This window comes from Falco cherrug, chromosome 5 (assembly GCF_023634085.1).
Source record: "Falco cherrug isolate bFalChe1 chromosome 5, bFalChe1.pri, whole genome shotgun sequence".
NCBI classification, from domain to species: domain Eukaryota; kingdom Metazoa; phylum Chordata; class Aves; order Falconiformes; family Falconidae; genus Falco; species Falco cherrug.
In genome coordinates this window covers 27,848,269-27,870,368 of record NC_073701.1, presented here as the reverse complement: position 1 = coordinate 27,870,368, position 22,100 = coordinate 27,848,269, and the positions used below count along the sequence as shown (strand labels likewise).

Sequence of the window (22,100 nt, the reverse complement as noted above, 5' to 3'; positions counted from 1 at the left end):
CACCCTAGAGGCATGGGGAGGAGAATCGGAAAGGAATGTAAGACTCATGGGTTGAGATTAGAACAATTTAATAATTGAAATAAAATAATAAGTTATAATGAAAAGGAGGGAGAAGGGGAGAGGCATGAAATCCAAAGGGAAGGGAGAAAAAACAAGTGATGCACAATACAATTGCTCACCACCCCATGACTGATGCCTAGCCAGTCCTTGACCAGTGATCAGCAGGCCCCAGTTTATATACCAGGTGTGACACCCTATGGTATAGAATACCTCTTTGGCTAGTTCGGGTCAGCTGCCCTGGCTGTGTCCCCTCCCAATTTCCCGTGCCCCTCCAGCCCTCTCGCTGGCAGGGCCCAAGAAACTGAGAAGTCCTTGACTTGGTATGAATGTTACCTAGGAGTAATTAAAACTATCAGTGTGCCATCAACTTTGTTCTCACACCAAACCCAAAACACAGCACTGCACCAGCTACTATGAAGAAAATTAACTCTACCCCAGCCAAAACCAGGACATGGCTGCGGCAAGGAAGACTTGCCTTTGTAGAGGATGGTTGATTAGGTTAGGGGACGCTTAGACTGAACATAGAGAAGTCCACAGGACCTGATGAGGTGCAAGCAAAGGTACTGGGGGGAGCTGGCTGATAATTGCAAGAACACTATGTTGTCTTTGAAAGAGGAGTTCCTGAGGACTGCAACAAAGCAAATGTCAATCCTGTCTTCAAGAAAGGCAAGGAGGAGGATCCAGGGAATCACACTGATCAGTCTCACCTTGATTCCTGGGATGATGATGGAGCAAATCCTTCTGGAAGCCATTTCAAAAAATATTAGGTATAAGAAAGTGAATGATACGTCAGCATGGTTTTATGGAGATCATGCCTGACCAACCTGAAAGCCATCTGTAATTAAATGACTGGTTTGGTAGATGGGGGGAGAGCAATGGTGGTTATGTTGACTTTTGCAAGGGTTTTGGCGCTATCTCCCATAACATTCTTGTAGACAAACTGAAGGAGTATGGTCTAGATAAATAGACAGTGAGGTGGCCCATACCAGTGAGTTAATTACAATCAATGAATGTGACTTTGCAATGAATCTGTTACATTATAGTCTGCCTCTTTTTGGCATTGGTCAGTAGTGCTGTCCGTTTACTTTCATATACAGTGTTTGTAAGTGCCTAGTGATATACTACACTTTGGATAACTAACGTGTGTTAGTACGCTAATAGGTGTTCTACATATGATCAAATATTTCCCTCGTGAGTCTAGATAAGTGTATTTCTTTTCTGTGTGAATGGTTTGGCTTCTGTATCATCAATTCCTAAAAGCTATACTAATTTTTGTACGAAAGAATATTTCCCTTTCATTGGTGTGTCTGCAAGACTAAGTTTTGTAATTGGGAACAGTTGAAAGAGATGTATGTTATCAGATGCTCACATGAAAAACGAGAACGCTGGGGTATGGGTATTGCATTAGTCACATAAAAGCATGTAGAGGCATTGGGAGCTTTGGTTCCACTTAAATAAGTAGTGATAAGTTCAAGCTTCGTGCATACTTAAAATTGCTGAAATATTGTGTGCAGATGGCACTTGAAGCAATGTGCTCAGGATCAGTAGTCCTACTTTGCTGTTTCTTTTTCATCAGGGTTTGAGAACTAATCTTTCCAGAGAGATCTAAAGAGGAAAAAGAGGTCTATTGTCTATCAAAATGGTGGCCACCTCTATTTTTATTTTTTCCTTTTTCCAGCAGTGTGTAGAGGATGCAGTGGTATTACAGAAGGTGCCCTTCTTGAAAATAGGTATTTTTTTCCCCGTTGCTGCCAAAAAGACTGAAGTTAAGTTGTCAGCCAAAATAATAGTTCATGGGAACATAGGGAATCATCATCTCTGTTGATAGCATCTGGACGTTGCTCCTCCATGAAGACAATTGTTTTTCTGCTTCTGCATACAGATGATCTTTCAGATGATGGTGACAAGAATCTTAAAAGCTCAGCAGAGGATACAGGACTAGGTAACTGATGCAGGGATGTTGAAAAGCATGGTGGGGGAAAGGAGAATGGCAGAAAAAGCTAGAGAATATGGTGAACCTAGACCTAGAAGCTGAACGCCCAAAAGTAATTCTGAAAGTTGGAGTCTACTTATCTTCAAGTTTTTTAAATAATGATGCAATACTGTATTTCTGTGATGTTTTGTTTTATGTCCACATATTACATTTATAATAATTAAAGAAAAGGTGACTTCATTTAGAATATTCCCAAAATAAAATGTGCTAAGGTGGAGTTAACCTTGAGAATATATATCAACAGAAAACCATTTGGGACATTGCTATTATATAAGCATTACAGACTCTGGAATTTCAGAGTTAAGGGTAAAACACAAGCTAAACATGAAAGACATTTGGGAAAAAGACATCCAAACAAACTCGTTTCTGCTTGATAGGGACCTCATAAAGAAAAGGGCTAAAGCTAATAATTTTTGCTCACAAATATGTTTAATTAGATTTAGATTGCTTGAACACTGAATTTAGACTAATCGTAAGTTTATCAGGTAAATGTATATTTTTAAGAAGATTAATCTTTCTTACTGGAGTGTTAACAAAGGGAAAAATTTCTTAATGGCTTATTTTAGAAATCTGCCTTACATAATTTATTGCAGCATGCTAGTCACGGCAGGAGTGGAGGAGAGGAGAGCTCCATTCCTCCCGTTAGAATTGGAGTTACGATTCCTTTGAACTAAAAAGTTGAGCTGACTGGTATATTTGTTTGGCTGAATGTCTATAGCTGCTTAACATGGCAAATTAAATTACTCGGGTTTATCTGCATTGCTTTTGGAACCATTCTGACTGCAGCTTGACAAACAGTGAGGTATGGAGATATTTAAGGGCTTTAGAATGGTGGTAACACATGCTCTGTTATTTAACTGTGCTGGGCACTTAGAAGAAACCCAGCTGAATTAGTGAAATATGCACAGCAAGTTATGATCACGCACATGCAATTACATTGTTCCCAGACTCCTAGTCCTTGAATTCCTATTTCTTTTTCACTTTGGGGGTGTGTGTGCATTGTATTTAGTTTTTGTTTCATATGCAAGGAATATTTGAAATACTGGAATGGTTTGCTATTAAGGTGGTAATGGATCAGGAGCAATCAAATGGGAGGTCTCCATCTGGGAGAGCATATTGAGTTCATGTGTCCCCTGTGAGGCAGGCTGCATCTGCCAGGAAAGCACTGCTGCCTCCACTTCAGTGAGCAGGGGCTCTGTCTCTTCAGAGGACGTGGAGTTCACACACTTGCAAGGGCAGGGAAGCCAAGAGAGGAAACAAAGCTCCCAGTTCATTCTTTAACTGCAGGATATTGGCCTACAGTAATTGTTGTTATATCCACGATGATGGGCAGTATCCCTTTTCTACACAGTAAGTCAAAGCAGAGCATGTCAGACTAAAAGCATGATTTGACAGATCAGCTGAGCTGGTTTAACGCTGAGTGGGTACCAAAAGCATCAGCCCCACTGAACCCACCTTTAACCCACCACGGCTTGTGTGAGATCCAGCAGTTATGTGGTCACAGGGCGAGTAATTTTGCCTAGCTGATTTGGTAGATAAGTCGTCTGGTTTTTTTCCATCAGATCAACTGATTCATGTGTTGCTTCACAGCTACTAGATCAGTCACGAGGAAAATGGCAAGAGCGTGAGACGGGGGTCTAAGGGGTCAGGGACAGAAAGAGGACGGTTGCCTCTTAAGTAGCAATTTACTCCTAAAGCTAACATAAAGACATCAAGTGCAATATAGACCAAACTGGCAAATTATGAAAATGTTGCTGAATTCAAAGCTCTTGTGGAAAAATACCTGTGTCAAAATATACACGTGTTGATGTAGCCTTTACTGTGCTCTAGTTTTGTGTTAAATGGGAGCTCATACTAGAGGTGATCAGAGTGACCTCTGTCAGTTTGTGTTGGTAGATGGAGTAGGAAACACTGATTTTTCTGAAGTCAAAATTCTTCATAGAAATACATTTATTTTTGTCAAAATTTTCTATTGGAATTGAATGAAAAATTTGGCTTGGTAAAGGTCACAGCATTTTCCTTTGACTATATTATCTTGATTTGCTTAAGTGGCAACAGAATGTCACATCATATAAATGATAGTGCTCTGTAAAATTTAGAACAGTGAAGTTCAAATATTTCCCTTTGATCTTATTTTGAGGCAGAGTAATCGACAGACAAAGCTTTTTGAGGGAGGGCATTTCATCCTGGGATGTCTCAGCAATTTGCTCTGATTCAGGATGAAAGAAGATTTTTCAAATGTCAATTTGCTGGAATTGAAATTGTGAGTTTTCACACACAGTGCTGTGAAATTGTTTGTGGCAGTAGGTATCTGGAGGTGTGCCACTTATACCAGATTGACTTATTTACATTTTTATTATCTAGTCTTGTCAGAAGTCTATCATAGCATGAACTACATAGGTCATCCTTGTAGACTGCTTACTGATTTTATTTCTACTGTGATGTAAAGTTAGACATGTGAATCTATGACAGTCTGGAAAAATGGAGAACATAGTCAATTGGTCTAAACTAGTTTATGGACATGGTCCACTTTATCTTTAGAAATCCTGGATGGCAAGTTATGTGGACATGGCCTGATTGAAGTGCTGTTTAATCTATTTTTTAATATAATTTTGATTCCTCATTAAAAATGATGTCTCAGGGGCTGTGTGCTTACTTACTCGGCTTTCATAGTCGATCTTTCCTAAACATCTTTTGTAATCCATAAAACTTTGCTCTGGGTTATAATGTTGAGTTTGCACTGCTAAGTCATCAGAGAATGTGCTCAGGTCAAACATTCTTTGGTAGAGCCCAGATCCTGCTTTGGTCTTCTTGTCTGGCTTCTCATAAACTAGACAAGAAGTTAATATATTGAGCAGTACTGTGAGCATCGTAGTTTTATTAGTATGGTGTCACTAGGCTTCCATGAAACGCTGTACAACTGATACAGTTTTTGCCAGGGAAAATTGCTTTAACATGAGGATAAACTTGAAGGGAAAGAATTTACAGTCTGCGTAATTTACCATCTGAGTAAGGCCTGAAGAATTTCTTAAGCTAGTTCAAGTCCTTAAAAGCTATTTTACATTATAAAAGTGCTGAAAAGCCTCACCTAAACTATTGTGCACTGACCTGTACAGTTCAGGAAAATCTCTGTCCCGAGGAGTCTACAGCTCAGGTGGACAGACAGACAAAAGGATGAGAGGAAACGGAGGTACAGAACAGTGTGCCGCTAAATGAAGATTAATCAGGGTGTAATTGCAGTAGACTGGAATCCAAGTATCAGTCTCATCCAGCCCCTTGTGCCGAGGGAAAATACTGAGTCTGACACGAATGAGAGCATTTCTGATGAAGTCAGATGACCTATGGACAGGTAGACTTCCTACCAGAAAAAACACAGTAATGTTCCCATCCTCTTGGTTAATTTGAAGTAAACACCAGAGTTGTGGTAGGCACCATGTGCAGACTTGTGTAGGTCTTGTCTATTGTGTATGCACTCGTAGTCCAGAAGGCAAAGGATTTTGCCACTTCTGCTTCTCTGCATTACCTAAGAAATCTGCATGGCAAGAGAAGCTTTCTCATTTCATCACTTGGAAACTGTCAGTGGTATTTTAAATAAATTATTTTAACCGAGATGGCTATTTCAGAGCATCCTGCTGTTGGACGCCATCTGTTTGGTAAGCGTCATCATTTGTGACTTCTGCAGTGTGGGAACCAAATGTCAGAGACTGTCAAAGCATTTTCCATCATGCTCTAATTCTGGCTGAACAGAAATCCTGTTTATTCAGTTTGCTCAAATAGTGTACAGTAGAGTTCTTAGATTTTTTTAATTGAGCCAGGATTACAGTCAAGTTAAAACTGAAGTCTTTCTACAACCAAATTCCCTCAGAACAAGAATTTTTAAGAATTAAAGTACAGATTTAGTCAAATGAGACTGTCAAAGAAAAATCGGGTGTTACCCTGTTAATCACTACTAATGGTCAGTGTGCTAGGTAAACTTTTTTTCTGAGTGTTCTCAGTTGAATGTTTCATTCTTTCAGGTATAAAATTAAAATCTGGTCTCTCCTGGCCACTTCATGTTTGCTTGATGTTTTCATACAGTGTCGATCCAGCCATCTTAAAGCGTTTCTCCTTGTCTAAACTATCTTATTATCCTAAAGCCTAAAGTCCTAATGTCAGTATGTTATTTTGCACTTCTGAGCCTTGTTCTCAAATTTTTGGGCTTCTCCAACTGAAAGTTCAGTAGTCATGGTTTTGTTTCACCTCTCCTGATTTTCTGTTTCTTTAAATTTTGTATACTATCATATGCTTACGAAATCTAGGGTCCCAGTCAAACAGTGCAGCATGTGCGAAAAACGTGGGCAAAGTTTCACTGAACTGTGCACAAAAATACTTCAGGTGTGATTGGTGACAGTTCATTGTATCATCAGCATCCTTTAAGCAGGGGTGGTAAGACAGAGAAATACTCTTATGGCTTTGTGTTGTAAAAAACCAGAACAACACATGATTGTATGATTGTTGGTTTTTGTGGTTTTGTGGGGGGTTTTTTTTTTTCTTTTTCTAAATTTGTGGTGAAAATCAGATCTGTCTTTCTGTATACTCACATATATCACAAACCAGATGAACAATCATCTTTTTCTAGGAAAATGCTGTGAATGGAGAGCATCTGTGGCTGGAGACAAATGTTTCTGGGGACCTCTGCTACCTGGGGGAGGAAAGCTGCCAAGTCAAATTCTCAGTGAGTTATTTTCAGATTTTCTTCTCTCTTTCTGAGGTAACAAGCCTGACTTTAGACTGATACAGTGCTCAGATGTTTGGGAGCATTATTTGTTTGCTGTTGTTGATGCCTGTGTTCCATAAGGAAAAAGGGGCAAAAGTCTACTGGTTAAAGACTCTGTTGCTTGGGGAAAAAAGCCCCAGAAAATTTTGAGTGACCCCGATTATTTACACAGCGAGAATGGATGTAATGAGTAGCTTTATTGACATGGCAAGAGAAAAAAGGTGAGAATATTGAGGTATTTTAGAAATGTTCAAAGAAATTACCTTTTTATCTATATACACAAATATTTCACTTGCTGGGGTCTCTGAGAATGGAGTCTGATCAAATTTTTGTGATTTTAGTCACTGCAAGGATTTGAACCAAATTTTCCAAATTCTTGAATGCACTCACCAGCAATGAGTGCACTTATGTTTGAGTGTTTGCCTTGTCCTGTCTGAGAATATTCGGGGTTTGCCTTTTCCTATTGAAGCTTTTCTGCTGTGTATGAAAACATTTCATTGGATTGATCTCTAACCCATCCGTGTCTCTTCTTTGAGGAGTCGGTGTTACAAGTCTAGTCTGCTTCAGCAACTCCTCACCTAGTATTTCAGTTAAACTGCTTCAGCAGAAGAGAGGAAAAAAACGCAAACAAACCACCAAACACCTTGGTATTAAGAAGCGTGGTGAGAGAGTTCAAGTCCTTGCTTTGAATCAACGATCAAGGGAGCTTCCTGGCCCTCTGACTGCAAAGTGTAAAGGGAGTCCCTCTTCTCTGGGATGTTTGTGAATACTGCCTCTGACTCTTCATGATACCACCTTTCTACTTTTAGTAAAAAAGCCAACCATCCAGCTCAGATCGTTTGATCCAAGTTAAAGCATTTTGACTCACTAATCACCCCCAGTTTTTGGGGTGCTTTGATCTAAAATACTAGTGCTTTCTGTAGCTCCAATTTAATATCCATGCCCATAATTTCTCAAGCAAATGGATAACTTTGTGGCATCTAATGTTAAGGCCAAGCCTGGGAAGTCTGTGCCAGCTTACAAGGAGTTCTGTATCCAAGTCCCAGCTGTAACAGACTGCAGATTGCGGGGTAATATTCAAGGGAAGTGTCACTGAGTGTTTGCCCTGCACTTGTATTGCTTCTGAGGCACTGGGTTTTGGCAAAAACCAGAGACAGGATTTGTTTGGCTGAGTGGACCTTTGGGCTGACCCAGTACAACTGTTGTCATCTTCTTAGACATTTGCAAAACTTCATAATACGTAATGTAATACGTTGCATGTGATTTGCAAGACTGTGTCTTAGCTTTAGAGGTATGTTTCTGTAGGTGTTGGACTGTTTTCAGTAGCTGGTAAATTATACCCACTGACTTATACTGTATCTGGGAATGTTGGGAGACCTCTTACATGGTGACAAACTTTTCCAGCCAGTGGGCCTGAAGACGCTGAGGAATCAGCAGAGTTTAAAGTTGCTTGATTCTTAATTGCCTGGCCTTTACTTGACTGAGGTTCTTTACGCTTTTAGGTACTAGTATATTGGTTCCCTTTTGGGGAAAGAGATATCTGTGTTTATAACGTGTTGCAGTGTATGGGGTTTTCATTAGCTTAAGAACTAGAGATGGAAATGAAAATCCAGTTAACTTTAGTTGTGGTTAATTTAACCTGATGTGTCAAAAGGCTAATGCTTTTTCGGTTTGGATCTTTCGAAGATCTTTTGCATCTTTCTATGCCTGTCCTGGTCTTTCTTTGCCTTAGTTCTTTTACATGCAGACTATTTAAGATCAAATGTTTTCAGTGGAGAAGTAGTGAGAAATAATTAAGCTGTAGCTGCACAGACTTTGCATAAAATGTTAGCCTATACAGAACATTAACTCATCTCTGGAGTATGGAGTTGACATTTCATGACAAATCAGAGAAGCTAGAAGCAATGGAAAAGATAGTCTGAATTTTTAATAGCCTTTCAATACAAATCCACCAGCATTCAAAAATAATAAGAACAACTTAAAAAGCAAGATATTAAAAGAATAGCTGCTTGCAAGGTGTTACCTTTGTTTGCTTTTTGCAGTTTTTCATCTTAGGGATCAATTCCTTTATGTAGTTTCACACTTCTTCGTAAACACAGAGACTAAAAACTTACTTCAAGTTAACAAGTCACAAAACACATGAAAGCTTAATTGTTATAGTCTCATGATTCTTCAGGTGAAGCATTAGAACAGCACTCCACATACATGTGAACACGTACAGTTAGGATGTACCTAGATAATTCAGACTCATAATTATGAGACGCAGTAAAATTATAATAATTATTCTACAATGTGAGCTGAAGCTGTTCCCTGTTTCTTCTTGAGTTTGTTTACAATATACTGAAAATTCTAAAGAAATAATTTATTAGAGATTTAAATGAACGTGAACAGACTGAATCTAAAACTGAAGCAAATAAATCTCAACATGTAGTGTGTTTATAAATTTTCTATCCCTCAAGCACAAGTCTTTAAGTTAAATTTCTATGAAAATTAATTCCATCTGGTTTATTACATTGAGTATATGCAAGGATGCCCCCCCCCCCCCCCCTTCTCTCTTTCTCCTGGATACATTCTCTTGCCTTTGATATGCTTTGGCTCAGGGGATTCAATGGAAATTATTTCAAAGCCCTACTGAAATTAATAAAACTAACCAGCCTAATTAGATCGAGAATTTTGTCCCTGCTGTAATATTTCATAAGCATTTAACAACATTGTGTGAGAATGTTGTAATTTTCTGCTAAACAACCCAAGTACCCAAATATTTTTCTGTAAGGCAATGGTCAGCCCCAGCAAATTAAGTGTTATATGATAAACATGAAATGACAATACTCTTCTGAACTGGTCTGAGTTTTCTGATTTGCATGTATGTTTTTTCTCCTCTTTTCACTGGCCCTGCTCATCATCTTCGCAGGCTGCTCCCTTTTAGAGTGATGATCTCCACTGTTAACAGCCTTACCTGCTACACAGCCGTTTGCTTCTAGTTCACAGGCTGGAGTACTGTGGCTCTCTCTTCTTCACAAAGTCTAATTCTTAACTGGAAGAGCTTCAGACCTTCTTTCAATATGCAGAACAGTTGAAAGCACCAAGAGAGGGAAAAAAAAATAATATATGTTGCATAAGGAGCGAACCGTCTCCTGTTTCACAGCTAACTTTTTTCCTGTTGGGAACAGCGCACCTCCGTGCACACACATCTCCCTTTCCTCTTGCAGAAATCTGCTCTGCGGAGGAAGTGTGCTGCCTGCAAGATTGTGGTCCACAACGCGTGCATGGAGCAGTTAGAGAAGGTAAGACATTGCCATCTTCTGGAGCCTGATGTGGACAACACTCATTAATTCCTTTACTAAGCTTTCAGTCTGGAAAGCACCGTATGCCAAATTAGGTTTTCATAGCTGTTTTAACAATATATTTTTTAAAAAAACCCACCCTTAAAATTCCAGCTTACTTATTTAAAATAGATTTGTACAAACCCTGTGAACCATTAAAAAAACTAAACAAAAAACAAAAACAACAAACCAACCCCATAAAACCCAAACCAACAAAAAAAATATGGAATGCTTTCACATTTTTTGTTTTAAAAATAATTTCCCTCGAATTCTAGACTTAAAACTGAAGCTGGAAAATGCAGTATCCTGCATGTGCAAAGTAGGCCTTTCAAAATTCCTCAACTAAACCCAGCATAAGATAAATTATGACAGCTGTATTTATTACAAGCAATGTAATGTAAGATGCTACTATGAGCATTTTTCACTGGATTTACTATATTGTTCTCTCCTCAAGATTTCAGAAATTCTTGTACTTAAAATAGAACACATCAAACCTTTCCTTTATAATATCATTATTGCTGTGAACACCTGACCTGATCTGCTTCTCAGTTCCTTCAAGGAGACCCTCATCACCCCCAGGTGCCTATAGAATATCTATTGGTGACTTCAGTCTTCTCATCATTGATTTGTCTTTCTTATGTCTAACTGGTAGTGTGTTAAATCTCCCCCTACCCTTTTATTTCTTTACATATATCCCACCCAGAAAGGTAAGTGGGAATTTCCCCACTGATTTCACTAGAGCTTCATCTTCACTCCTATATGTTTTGCAATGTTGTTCTCCATAAAAGAAGTTGATGCATAACAAATTTATAGCAGCAACCCTTTGGAAAGAATGTTTTCCTTTCCAAGCATTTGGACTTGTGTTGACAAATGTCACAGTGATTGCTGTAATACTGAGTTGGAGAGGTACCATTTCCACCCCCGATGCTTTTACCCACAGTGAAATTAGCATTACCACATGCTTTCAGCACAAAATGTTACAAGTGAATTTTTCATGACTTCCTTCATCAGCAGTAGTGCTGACTCTCCATGGCCCAGTGAGCTGGTGGCATTGCCAGCCAGAGCAAATGAGCACTTAGGTAAAACCCGTTCTGTTGAGCTTATTTATGCTGTTCTGGAGGCCATGAAATTCACCTCTTGGCAAAGGGTTGTTATAAAGTCTGCATCCCTCTTAAAGCCTGTGGAGTTTAGAAGTGATGCATAAGTCTTGTGCTTGGCCCCCTCTGCAAAGGTATAAGTTTGCAAGTAAAATAAATGTAAGCTGGGGCTCTTTCCAGCCTGCCACAACTCAGCAGTGAAACAATGAATTGCAATTTCAGGTGAAGCACAGTGGAGGAAGACTAATGTTAAGTCTTTGTTTCTTCTTAAGTAATAAGTATTTTGTTTACTGTTTGGTTTTGATGGTGGTTTTTCCTTGAGCTATTATTTTGAAGGCCATTATTAAATGAGGAAAGGACTCATTTATATGGAAAGGGAAGAGTTGTATTTAAATTTGGAGGGAACTTGATCCTTCTACCTTCATAACAAAACATAGCTGTGCAGTATCCTTAAATGTGTTGTTCTTTGAAGGGTTTTATTCTTTGAACTTAAGCTTGAATCTGTTTCATTTAGTACATTCTTACCTCACATATCCTTTGGCCTTTTCCCCTGCCTCTCTCTTCTTCAGTATATGTTTTCTCTCTACATTCTGCCTGCTCCCCCCTCCAGCTGTTAACTCTATTGATTTTCTTTTCTCAAAAAAAAACCAACCCAAAACCCACCAAAAAACAAACCAAGAGATTTATAGGACTCCCTTGTTTGTTAAATTCTTTTTCTCTTCACATTCCTAAAAATGTTTTCTGTTCATGGAAGCTTCTGTTGTCCTCATTCCGTCTTTCCCGTTTGAAGGAGGCAATACCACTGCATGAAGCAGTACAATGCTCCCCAAATGGTTTGTGGCTGGAGAGGTGGATATAAAAGCAGCCTGATCCAAGCAAAAGGTAGAAAATTAGGGTAATTTGTACAGTTCATCAATGTGCGTTAAAGACTTCTCCACAGGTTTTGTTTATGAAGACATAAAGCTGGGATGTGCAAAAAGATTTTACAGAGTTATATTTTTAGCTCCTATTAACTCTTGAGCCCTCAGCTTAAGTCCACTTTGGTTGCAAATGCTCTTCAGAAAAAAAAACAGATAAAGTGGTTTCCTTCTAATGAAGGAGGAGACAGTTTTAGTAGTTGAACTGAGCAGGCAGTAATAGCATTAGTGAAGATGAAGGCTGTGTAGAGGTCTAGCAAGAAGAGTTATTATGGCATATGAAAAGAGATTTTTCTGGCATCCAGGTAAGTTACTTTATTTAGCTAATGAAGCTAATATTTTAATAGAGAATAAATATTTTGGAAGTCTTGCCTAGATCAACATACTGGAATAAATTCTCTCTCAGCTCACTTTCAGTTCTAAACAGCTTTATTTTAATGCCAGATTAATTTTCGCTGCAAACCGACTTTCCGAGAAGGAGGCTCCAGATCTCCAAGAGAAGTAAGTAGTGGAGAAATGATGATTGCTTTCCATTTGATTTGTGTGCTGATCTACCTGGTGTGGAGCTGCATCAGTGCTTTTAGATTCAGAGGAGTCTTAGACAGAGCATGGTTCCCAGTGGAACACATTCTTCTCCCAAAACAAATGTAAAATGAATTCTAGCTGAAGCACTCCATTACTTGCACTGATGGAAACTACTTCATCTTTGTTGTTTCTTTTCCCATTCATTCAGCTATACTGTATTTTGCCTTTTTTTAGTAGCATTTCTTTTTTTTACTTCCTGACCTTTGAACTAGTGTTTTTTATTTCCCTCTCCTCCTACTTACTTCTAGGAGAAAAAAAAAAAACGAAGAAGCATCTCTAGTGTCCTAAGTTTTTTACATTAAAAAAAAATACTAAACATTCAAAACCCTTATGATTTGCATCCAGCTACTGCATGAATTGAGCTCCTTTGAAGGTGCTGGATACTTATTACTGATATATTCATGTATGTGTCTTGCATAGTTAGAAACCAGTGTTTCAAGAACACCTCTTACCTTTTGTAGTTGATTTGGTGGCCATCTTGCTCTTAGCAGAGGTAGCCCAATTCCCTGCCACATGGACAGTTCAGTGTTGGCTGGCATAACATCATGGCACTGGCAGACCCCTTCTAACACCCTTGCCTGTGCAGAAGCAGGGGCGGCAGTCCTGCACACCCTCCTGTCTCTTGCCTACCTTTTGCTGTCATCCAGGATGTAAGTGGCCCAAATATGGAGAAAAGACTGCTTCAGTGACTGTTCCTTCCTCCCCTCCTTCCCTTCTCCTGCATTACAAGGCTGTATTTCCAAGCAGAATAGAGCAGGGCCCTGCATCGTGGCTGAACACAGAAGTGTCTGGGTACTTCCATACCCTGTATTTAGGTGATGATTATCTCCACATCATGTAATGATTTTTTTTTTTTGTAGAAGGGTACAGAGAGAGTAGTTCTGGCTGCATTTCAATATGGATAAAGAACACTATCTCATCCTTATTCCATCTCCAGTTTTGGTTGTGTCAGGGGTTTCCCATGGACACTACTACATTTTGCTCCAGAGATGATCACATTGGCTGAAGGGACCTTTCCTTTGGTGTCTGTAACGCAATTTCACACAGATGGTACCACTGAGTGCAAGATGCCGTTGCTTTCTATAACTTATCTTTTTGTCCTTCTTTTGCAGAACTTTGTCCGACATCACTGGGTGCACAGGCGGAGGCAGGAGGGGAAATGTAAGCAGTGTGGAAAGGTAGGATTTCCAGGGCATCACAAGCACAATAATGGGCACTTAAGAATTCAGGGTAGTCAGTAGGTCCTTTTAGTCACTGAAATTTTTCTGTCCTAAACATTTGGCTTCTTAAGGGCTGAAGACAAGCCTGATATGTTGAGTGGTAGCAGCCCTGCTTCCCATGAGGGAAAAAGCAGCAGCATCTGCAAGAATGAGCACGTTACATGTCCTGGGACGTTGTGCTGCACTGGCTGCTAAAAGTGAGGAGGGAGAAGGCCGTGGCTCCTTGAGCTTCCTTCTTCATTAAGCTAACCCTATGCCATTATGGCATTCTTGTAGTGCTGTCCTCTGTGCTGAAATTGTGATGGCTTATTTTTTCAGGCCTCTGGAAGAAGAAAGGCTGTTGCTTTCTTTTTTGCCCTGGCAGACTTTCATATTTGTGAGGCTGTTTCACATTTCCTCTGCTGCATAGATTGTAAAATTTTATTTCGTAAAAGCTCTAAAAAGGGGCAAGTACCACCTTAGCTACTGGAGACCTTTCTTCTGAAGTGTTATGCACCCCTGAAATCTGTTGAAAGGTATTCTAAAATTAAATTGACACAGGGGTTTAACATCCTTTCTCTAGCACTATATTATACTTTCGCCTAGTAAGAAAGACTGTGTCTCATCTCCATGGCAGAACACTTAATTCGGAGGAAAATCAGATTTTTAGATGAATACTGATGTAGATCACCAGCTGCATCAAGTCAGGCAATAAAAATGTGATGCCCTTTTATAGCAAGTAGCATGGGAACAGTGCAGCAAGGCATTTTGCATACAGCTTTTTTTGTGGTATGACTTTGCAGTGATATTGCCTTCCTCTGCCATTTTGGCCTGGATCTCCCCTAGAGGCATTAGGAGTTTATTTTGTAATGGGAGTATTTCCTGCCTATCGTATCAAAACCTGTGCAGGGTATGTATATGTGGGCAACATGACCAGTTCATCCTAACTTGCCTGTCAGCTCCGACTGATATGAAGAAGTTCAGAGGAAATCACAGTTTTGCCCTTAAAGAAGAAATATGCAGTTAAGATTAACAGGAGCGTATTGTAGTAGAGTTTGTCTTTGTCAAGAAAGAGAAAGGCTTAGGGAAAAAAATAAAAATATCTCATTATATTTATTGGCCAAGCAGTCTCCCATTACAGCAAAATACTTGTCTGTCTCATGCTCCACTGTTACATTTTTTTGTTCCTCTTAGTGAGAACCATCTTTTATATTGTAATGTCATGCAAGAGAAAGGGAGCTATCATTGAAATGGAATGGTAGCAAATTTAAAACAATAACAGGAAGTAGTATTCATGGAATATCTAATGATTCTGATAGATCTCATTGTTGCAATATTAGTCCTATCCCATGGCTGGAACTGGATTATTTAATCCAGTATTTTAAGTGTTTTAATGATCATTGATAACAGTTTGAGTAAAGAGTATTTAGGATACGCCCATTTCATGCTTCAAATCATAAGCTAGTGGAAAGACATTACTGTTCCCCAACATCCATCCTTAGCATGGCTTTGTGGCTTCATATTTTGTGTGCCTTCTGTGCCACAGCTGACACTTCCTGACATCTGGAGCACAGAGGTAGATGTCAGTGTTCCACCTTAGATCAGAAGTGCAGTTTGGAAGGAATTTTCCTGATGGTCATCACTTACCATGTTTCACACATGAGACAGTCTTGCCGAAGATGAACAGAATTCCTTTTAGACTGAACTTAACTCTGCAGCAGCTAGAGAGACGGCATTTAGTCCACAGCACCAGACTACAGCTAATCCAAAGTAAAATTCTCTGAAAACCCTTGTGCATAGTGTCCTCAGTACCAACAGAGCCTGTGCTACCACTTGTTAGTGCAGATACAGTTTATATGGTCTCATCTAGGCTTCAGTTTTCTCCTCTTCTCCCAGAGGTGATTTCACAGAGGTATTGCAAAAGTTCTATATGCAGAAATTGCTGCCAGGGAAGGGAGCCTGGAAAGTCTTGTTCAAAATCTTACTAGAGTGCAGTGGAACCAAACAATCTATTTCTGTCTACTCACTGTGATGATTCTGGTTTTTTGTAACTTATGGCCATCTTTCTATCATAGTCTCATCTCTGAAGTACCATTGAGCCCAGTATTCAACACTGGCTTCTTATGGAAAACTATAAGATGGGGGAGGTGTTTAGTGATGCATTCCCAAAACAGTCTCCTGGCCTCTAAGAATTTCTGTCTCATAAATTTCCAGGAATGGTGCTGTGAAATATAACCTATGATAACTTTCTCTTCTGTGATCTTATCCCGTTGATCCTTGAGTTCCTGTAAAGTTGTAGCATTTACAACAATCTTTAGCAAGGAATTCCCAAACTTAACCACATGCTGTGAGAACATTTTGGTTGTTTCAGACATGTCACTTACTAGGTTTTTCCTAATGCTCTATAGCTCTTGTGTTGGAAGAGTTGGTAAATAAAAGCTCCCAAACCTCAGCCTCTACAGCATTCATGATGTTTAAGAACTCATTTCTTTTTCTTGCAGGCAGAAAAAAGTGTAGTTTTATAGCTTCTAGCTGTTTGTTACCCAGGATTATTAAAGAAACCAGAATATTTTTTTAATTTACATAATAGAATGTAAGAATGTTCAGACCATGTGGCCTGGCATCCAGTTCATGACTGTGTGCAGTAATAGAAGCTAAAGGATGAATGCAAAGTGATCCTTTCCTCATATACTTCCAGTTAACAGTGGCTTAGGGATTTTGTGAGACCGAGAATGCATCTTGGACCATCATGTTGAACAGACACTTTATTTCTTTTTACTTTCTGTGGTGTCCAAAGTAGTGTGTCCACTGCACACGCACAGTGTGCAGCTACAGTGTCTTTCTGTTACTGGTTCCTTTAAAGGCCTGTGGCTTGATGCAGAGCTGTATGTTTTCCCTGCATATAATAGTAGCATCAAAATTTTGAGTACTTAAAAGGCAATTCTAGTTCTTTCTTATTTTAGTAAAGATCACCATCCAAGTGCTTCCGTTGCTGTTTGTATCAGAGTTGTAACAATACCTGGCTCTCCTACAGTAATGTTGCACTGGAATATCTCTGAGAGCATTAAGAAGGAAATAAATATCATAGGAAAATACATGCAAAAAAAATATTAGTAACCCTAACACTGATATGGAAATAATCTTTAATGGTAAATACATCTGAGAATATAACTGTGCACAGATTTCTATATTAATGTGAACTTTGATCCAGATATTTCAACAGATTGTAATCACCAACATAAGCTGGGGATTCAGGTGCTCTTTTCCTCCCAGTGTATTTCCTTTGGTATGCACAACTGTTTATTTCTGCAGAAGCAGCTCACAGCATGAAATTTCATGTGTTGTACAGGAATTAGGTGCCAGTGAATCAGGGCTAATTAGGTACTATTAGGCTGATATTCTAAAAAAGGTGAAATTAATTTTCTCTACAAACATTTCTGAATTTGTGCAGAAGACCTCCTTGCATGACCCACGAACGAGACAGCTGAATTTTCATTTTCCTTCTCACTGAAAGAAAGCAGAAGAGATGATTTCTGATGAGGTGTGGGGGAGTCCAGTGTTTCAATTCAATAGTCACTGTTAAATCTCACTGTGACCTGTGGTGCATTGCTTTATTTTATCAGATCCTTTGTTTGTAAAACTACTTTTCAAATAATTGCTGTCTTACCTCAAGCATGTATCCTTGGGAAGAATTAGTTCACAATTGTAAAGCAATTTGAGGAAGAAAAGTGGAGTTTTATTGCCACTTATCATTAATGTTTTTACTGCTGTATCATTTTTCTCTAACGACTCCCTAAAAGCCAATGGCTTACTGAATAAATGAAAAACGGGCCATCCAGAACCAGGCAAGCTGCTCAGTCCTTATGTTTAAAATGCATGACTGATGGGCTATGGAATTAATGTACTGAGTTTTAGGGTTTTATTAGTTGAAGTTTTGGGAGAGAAGTATTTCTCCCATGGCTGTTACAAAGTAGAACAAACCAAAACATTTCATGCCCATGAAGGGCTGAATTTTTTTTTTTTTTTTAAATATGCTTTGGGACAGGAAGGAGTGAGATTTGTGAGAAACAGTGAGAAGCGCTGATTATTATAATTCATTATAACTGAATGAGAATAGAATGCTTTGTCCAGTGTCAGACCTCCATTCTAGCACTCTTTCCATACCTGTCTCTCTGTTCTTGTGCCCACTCTGAATGGCAGACTAGATGTGCCCAGCCAGAAGCAGCTGGCCAGCTTATCTTTGTGAAGCCACTTGACTATGCTCCGTTAACTAAGCCTGAATATGCCAGATCGCCATCATTATGAAGAATCTACTCTTTGAATTTCTCTGAATGTAGAACCGGAGGCATTAGGAGAAGGTATTAGTTGGTGGTGTGGTCCATCTGGCAAGCTGGTTTGAATATGTGGTGGGGACACCTGAAAAAGCAACTGCAAGGTGCACTTTGCACGGTGGGCAGACAGGTAGAGCCTCCTCCTCCTCGGTGTATTGATAGGGTTGTCCTCAACCACTATGTATCAACAGATTGTAGCTCAATCACTCATTTAACAAGACGATTGCATCTCTGGATGGGGTTTTGGTTGTTCATTTAATTCTCTTTCTTGGTGTGCTTGACATTGTCATTGCACTGAGCAAAATAGTAGGCTCATTTTTCTTGCAGGTGTCCATCTTCCTGTTCCTTTCCACAGCAGCCAGGATAAGAAGGACCTTCATAATAGAAGCAGTGAGGCTATGTCCTGTTAGATATTACTAAATCAGTAACTCTGAAATTTAAGCAGTGAAGGTGACTATGACAAACTGTTCAACGATGTTCTAGACTTTCCGTCTCTGTAGCCATCAACCCACACCAATTCTTTCTCTAGCTAAAGTAAGCTTTAACTGAACACAAATTATTAGGCTGTAATTTAGGATTTGTTGCCTGTGTTACATGCAAGAAGAGTGCATATGACCCAATGGTCTTTTCCAGCCTTATAATTTAGAGTGAAGTGATTTAGATAATTTAGAGTGAGAAATGTGACTCTTCTCATGTTTTCTGGTAATGGTGAGCTTTTTTCCCCTTTAAAAGAAATGTTTTCTTTTACCTGTTTGATCTGAATCAGATCATCTTGGTTTTTTTGGACAGTGCTAAAAAGATTTAAATTTAAGTCAGCTCAATAAAACAATAAACTTAATTTCCCAATCAGAACATTTCCACACAGACATTGTAGTTGATTTCACTCTGTATTTATGAAGAAAAAAAAAAAAGGCAAAACTCAAATTCTTGTTTATATTCAGAGCAAACAAGACCGCAATGAGAGAATGTTTTGTTCAACAGAAAATCTGAATGTTAGGTCTGTAGAAATCCATTCAAATAGGCATCCCTTCTCTATATTTTACTCCATTGTTTTTAACCATAAAATCTAAGAAAAAGCTTAAAATTATTGAAAAGTGTTTTTTAAAAGTATGTGTGAAAACGCCTCAATTAACGAACCTTCTCTATGAACCCTGCCATTGTTTTATCCCCCAAAAATCTGTTTGGTGCCTGAGAGCTTTGAGGCTGAACCAATGAATCTGACTTCAATGAACTGATTTAGCCTAGCACAGTTACCTGGCAAGACTTAAATATGTAAATTTCTGGTAGTGAGGAGGAATTTAATCTTTTTTTCTTATTCTAGGGCTTTCAGCAGAAATTCTCCTTCCATAGTAAAGAGATTGTGGCCATCAGTTGTTCCTGGTGCAAGCTGGCGGTAAGTGAACAATACTCATGGAGACTGCTAGCAGCTTCACTGAGTGGTCACACTGCAAGCAGCTTCTTTTTTTCCTGGCTTTTAGAGCTCCCTCTCTGTGAGTCACCTCCAGTTTTGCCATTTCTGTTCCCTTTGCTCAAAGACACCATAACCACCTGGCTGACGAGTCCTCCAGGTGAAGAGTCTTGCTGCACAATGTACTTGCTGGCTACCTCCCATCAATGGCCTGCCAATGCTAGCTCAGGCAGGAAAAGGGCTTCCAATACATACAGCTGCATCAAAATCTATGATCTGTGTTTAAGTAGGAGTGATTTATTTTTTGGGGGGGCGGGGGGGAGGTGTTTGGTTTTTGTTTGTTTGTTTAGTGTGGGTTTGTTGGGGTTTTTTTGTAAGGAGGCATGGCTAGGGAAGGTGATCTTTGGTTATATGACTCGGGTTTGAAGGACCTGAAGATGGTTGAGCTGGGAACATTGCTCCAGTTTTTGAACCATCACTCTCTTACTGCTTTCCATGTTTCCCCTTTGTCTTTCTTGTCCTCCTTATTGACTCTACTCTTCTCCTGTCTTGCAGTTTCATAACAAAGTCACCTGTTTCATGCTACATCACATTGAGGAGCCATGTTCCCTGGGGGCTCACGCTGCTGTCATTGTGCCTCCCACCTGGATCATTAAGGTGAAGAAACCTCAGGTAACTGCATGCTGATGTCTGTTTCTGAAGCTGTATGGCTGCGCAGGGCCAACCTGGCTTTGCCACTTGGTACTCCTTCACTGAGGCATGCTTGTTCAACCCTGTCTATCCCTGAAACCCGGCATACATCCATAGTGGTTATGAACCTGTATCCTCCTGCCCCTCCATCCAGCCCTTCAGTAGATTTCCCTGTTTGGGACAATTAGCAACAAACATGACTTGTTCTGAGCAAATCCAGCTCAGGTTTGTTCCTGTAACTGTGAATTCAGCAAGCATACTGCAAGAAATCCCATGTTGTAGGCAGTGGAGCATGTTTCATTAAATAGAGCTGAGCAAATACAGGGAAAAACTGTTCAAAACATTCACTCAAACTGCAGTAAGATTTGGCTGTGGACTGGCATCATTCTGAATTTGTCATCAATAGACATTCAAACAATCGTGTCTTATTTACATCAGTGCTTGCTGAATGTCAGCAGTAAGCCTACGTGCTCATTTAATTGCAGGTAACGGGCATTAAACTTCAGAGCTGTTATGGATGTGATGTGTCTTGGAGAGGATAATTCACTAGTGAACACAATAGGGAGAAAAGGTGTCCAAAAGAGAGCTGGCCAAAAATTGTAAGGGGATTCATGCAAGAAGTATTTTTGTATTTGAAAAGGGTGTTTTCACTCCAGGTTGAACTCAAAGAAACAAACACACACTGAACATACCAGGGAGTCAGAAATACTGAGAAGTGTTATTTCTGAAGCACTGAAATTAAGGTTTTCTTTTCCTGAATTGAGTAGTGTCTGGGATATTGAAACTTCCTGGTCATGTTTTCTTGTAATTTTCCTGCATTCACAGGAATGCTGGTTTTATAGAGTAGTGGTGTGTGGTTCTTAACTTTAGTGTGCCCATCCTTGGGAAGTGACCCAGGGCTTTCTGGCTGTAGGCAGGGCACTAAGACAAAATTAGTCCTGTGAAACTGGAAAAAAACCCCCGAGTTGTGACACTGCTAAGTTTTTAGTTCCAGTCTAGGGATATGACTGTCAGATTTCTGCATGAGTAGCATTTCTAGCAAGGCAGATATTAAAGACAGGGGAGGGAAGGGGAAGTACACATAGAGTAATCAAAAAGTTGACTGAAGGGGCTGCCACTTCTCCTTTACGTCCAGAGAGAGTAGGCAAGATTCCTAGCCACCTTCACTCTGAGAAAAAAGGTTTCTTTGGCACTTGTATTTTTTCCCCACAGTATTCTTTCTCTGTTAGTTTTACTCCAGCCTCCTTGAGAGAAATCTTTTTTCCTCTCTTGTTGAAGAATCTGTTTGAGTCCCTGGCAGGGACTTAATCTCCTTGGCTAATTTTCAGCGCTTGTGTGGTATTTGATAGATCAAAATGATATTTAGCACAGACAATGGGCATATTTCCATGAAACTTCTTAACAGCACCCATTGCAGTATTAATTCTAGGGAATGCATCCTTACTGCTGTAGAGGATGCTGACACATCTTTCAGATGTGTTTTCAGATTTTTGGCAGAAGTCTTGTTTTCTTGTTTATTATTTTCCTTTTAGGAAATATTTTCTTCTCTCTTGCTGTTTCTGGCCAGCTCTACTTCTGTGTATTATGGCCTTCTTCACCCTATATGAATGTTTAGTAAACACTATGAAATAGTCACTGCATTTGATCCACAGAATATGAACACAATATTCACAAATTTTTGTAAATTCACATTGTAAATAAATTTGTAACCAGCAATCTGTTTTTCACATATTCCACCATC

General features: G+C 39.4%; 1 protein-coding gene across 6 annotated transcripts in view; it reads left to right on the top strand.

The window, feature by feature from the left end:
- The window catches only part of DGKI (diacylglycerol kinase iota), a 233,885-nt gene that overhangs the window by 83,764 nt on the left and 128,021 nt on the right, over positions 1-22,100 (top strand). For all 6 annotated transcript variants that reach the window (XM_055712413.1, XM_055712412.1, XM_055712411.1 and 3 more), the window contains exons 3-8: positions 6,672-6,767; positions 10,019-10,093; positions 12,591-12,647; positions 13,844-13,909; positions 19,583-19,654; positions 20,225-20,341. In XM_055712413.1, the coding sequence (XP_055568388.1) occupies positions 6,672-6,767; positions 10,019-10,093; positions 12,591-12,647; positions 13,844-13,909; positions 19,583-19,654; positions 20,225-20,341 (483 nt within the window). The remainder of the gene's footprint in view (positions 1-6,671; positions 6,768-10,018; positions 10,094-12,590; positions 12,648-13,843; positions 13,910-19,582; positions 19,655-20,224; positions 20,342-22,100) is intronic.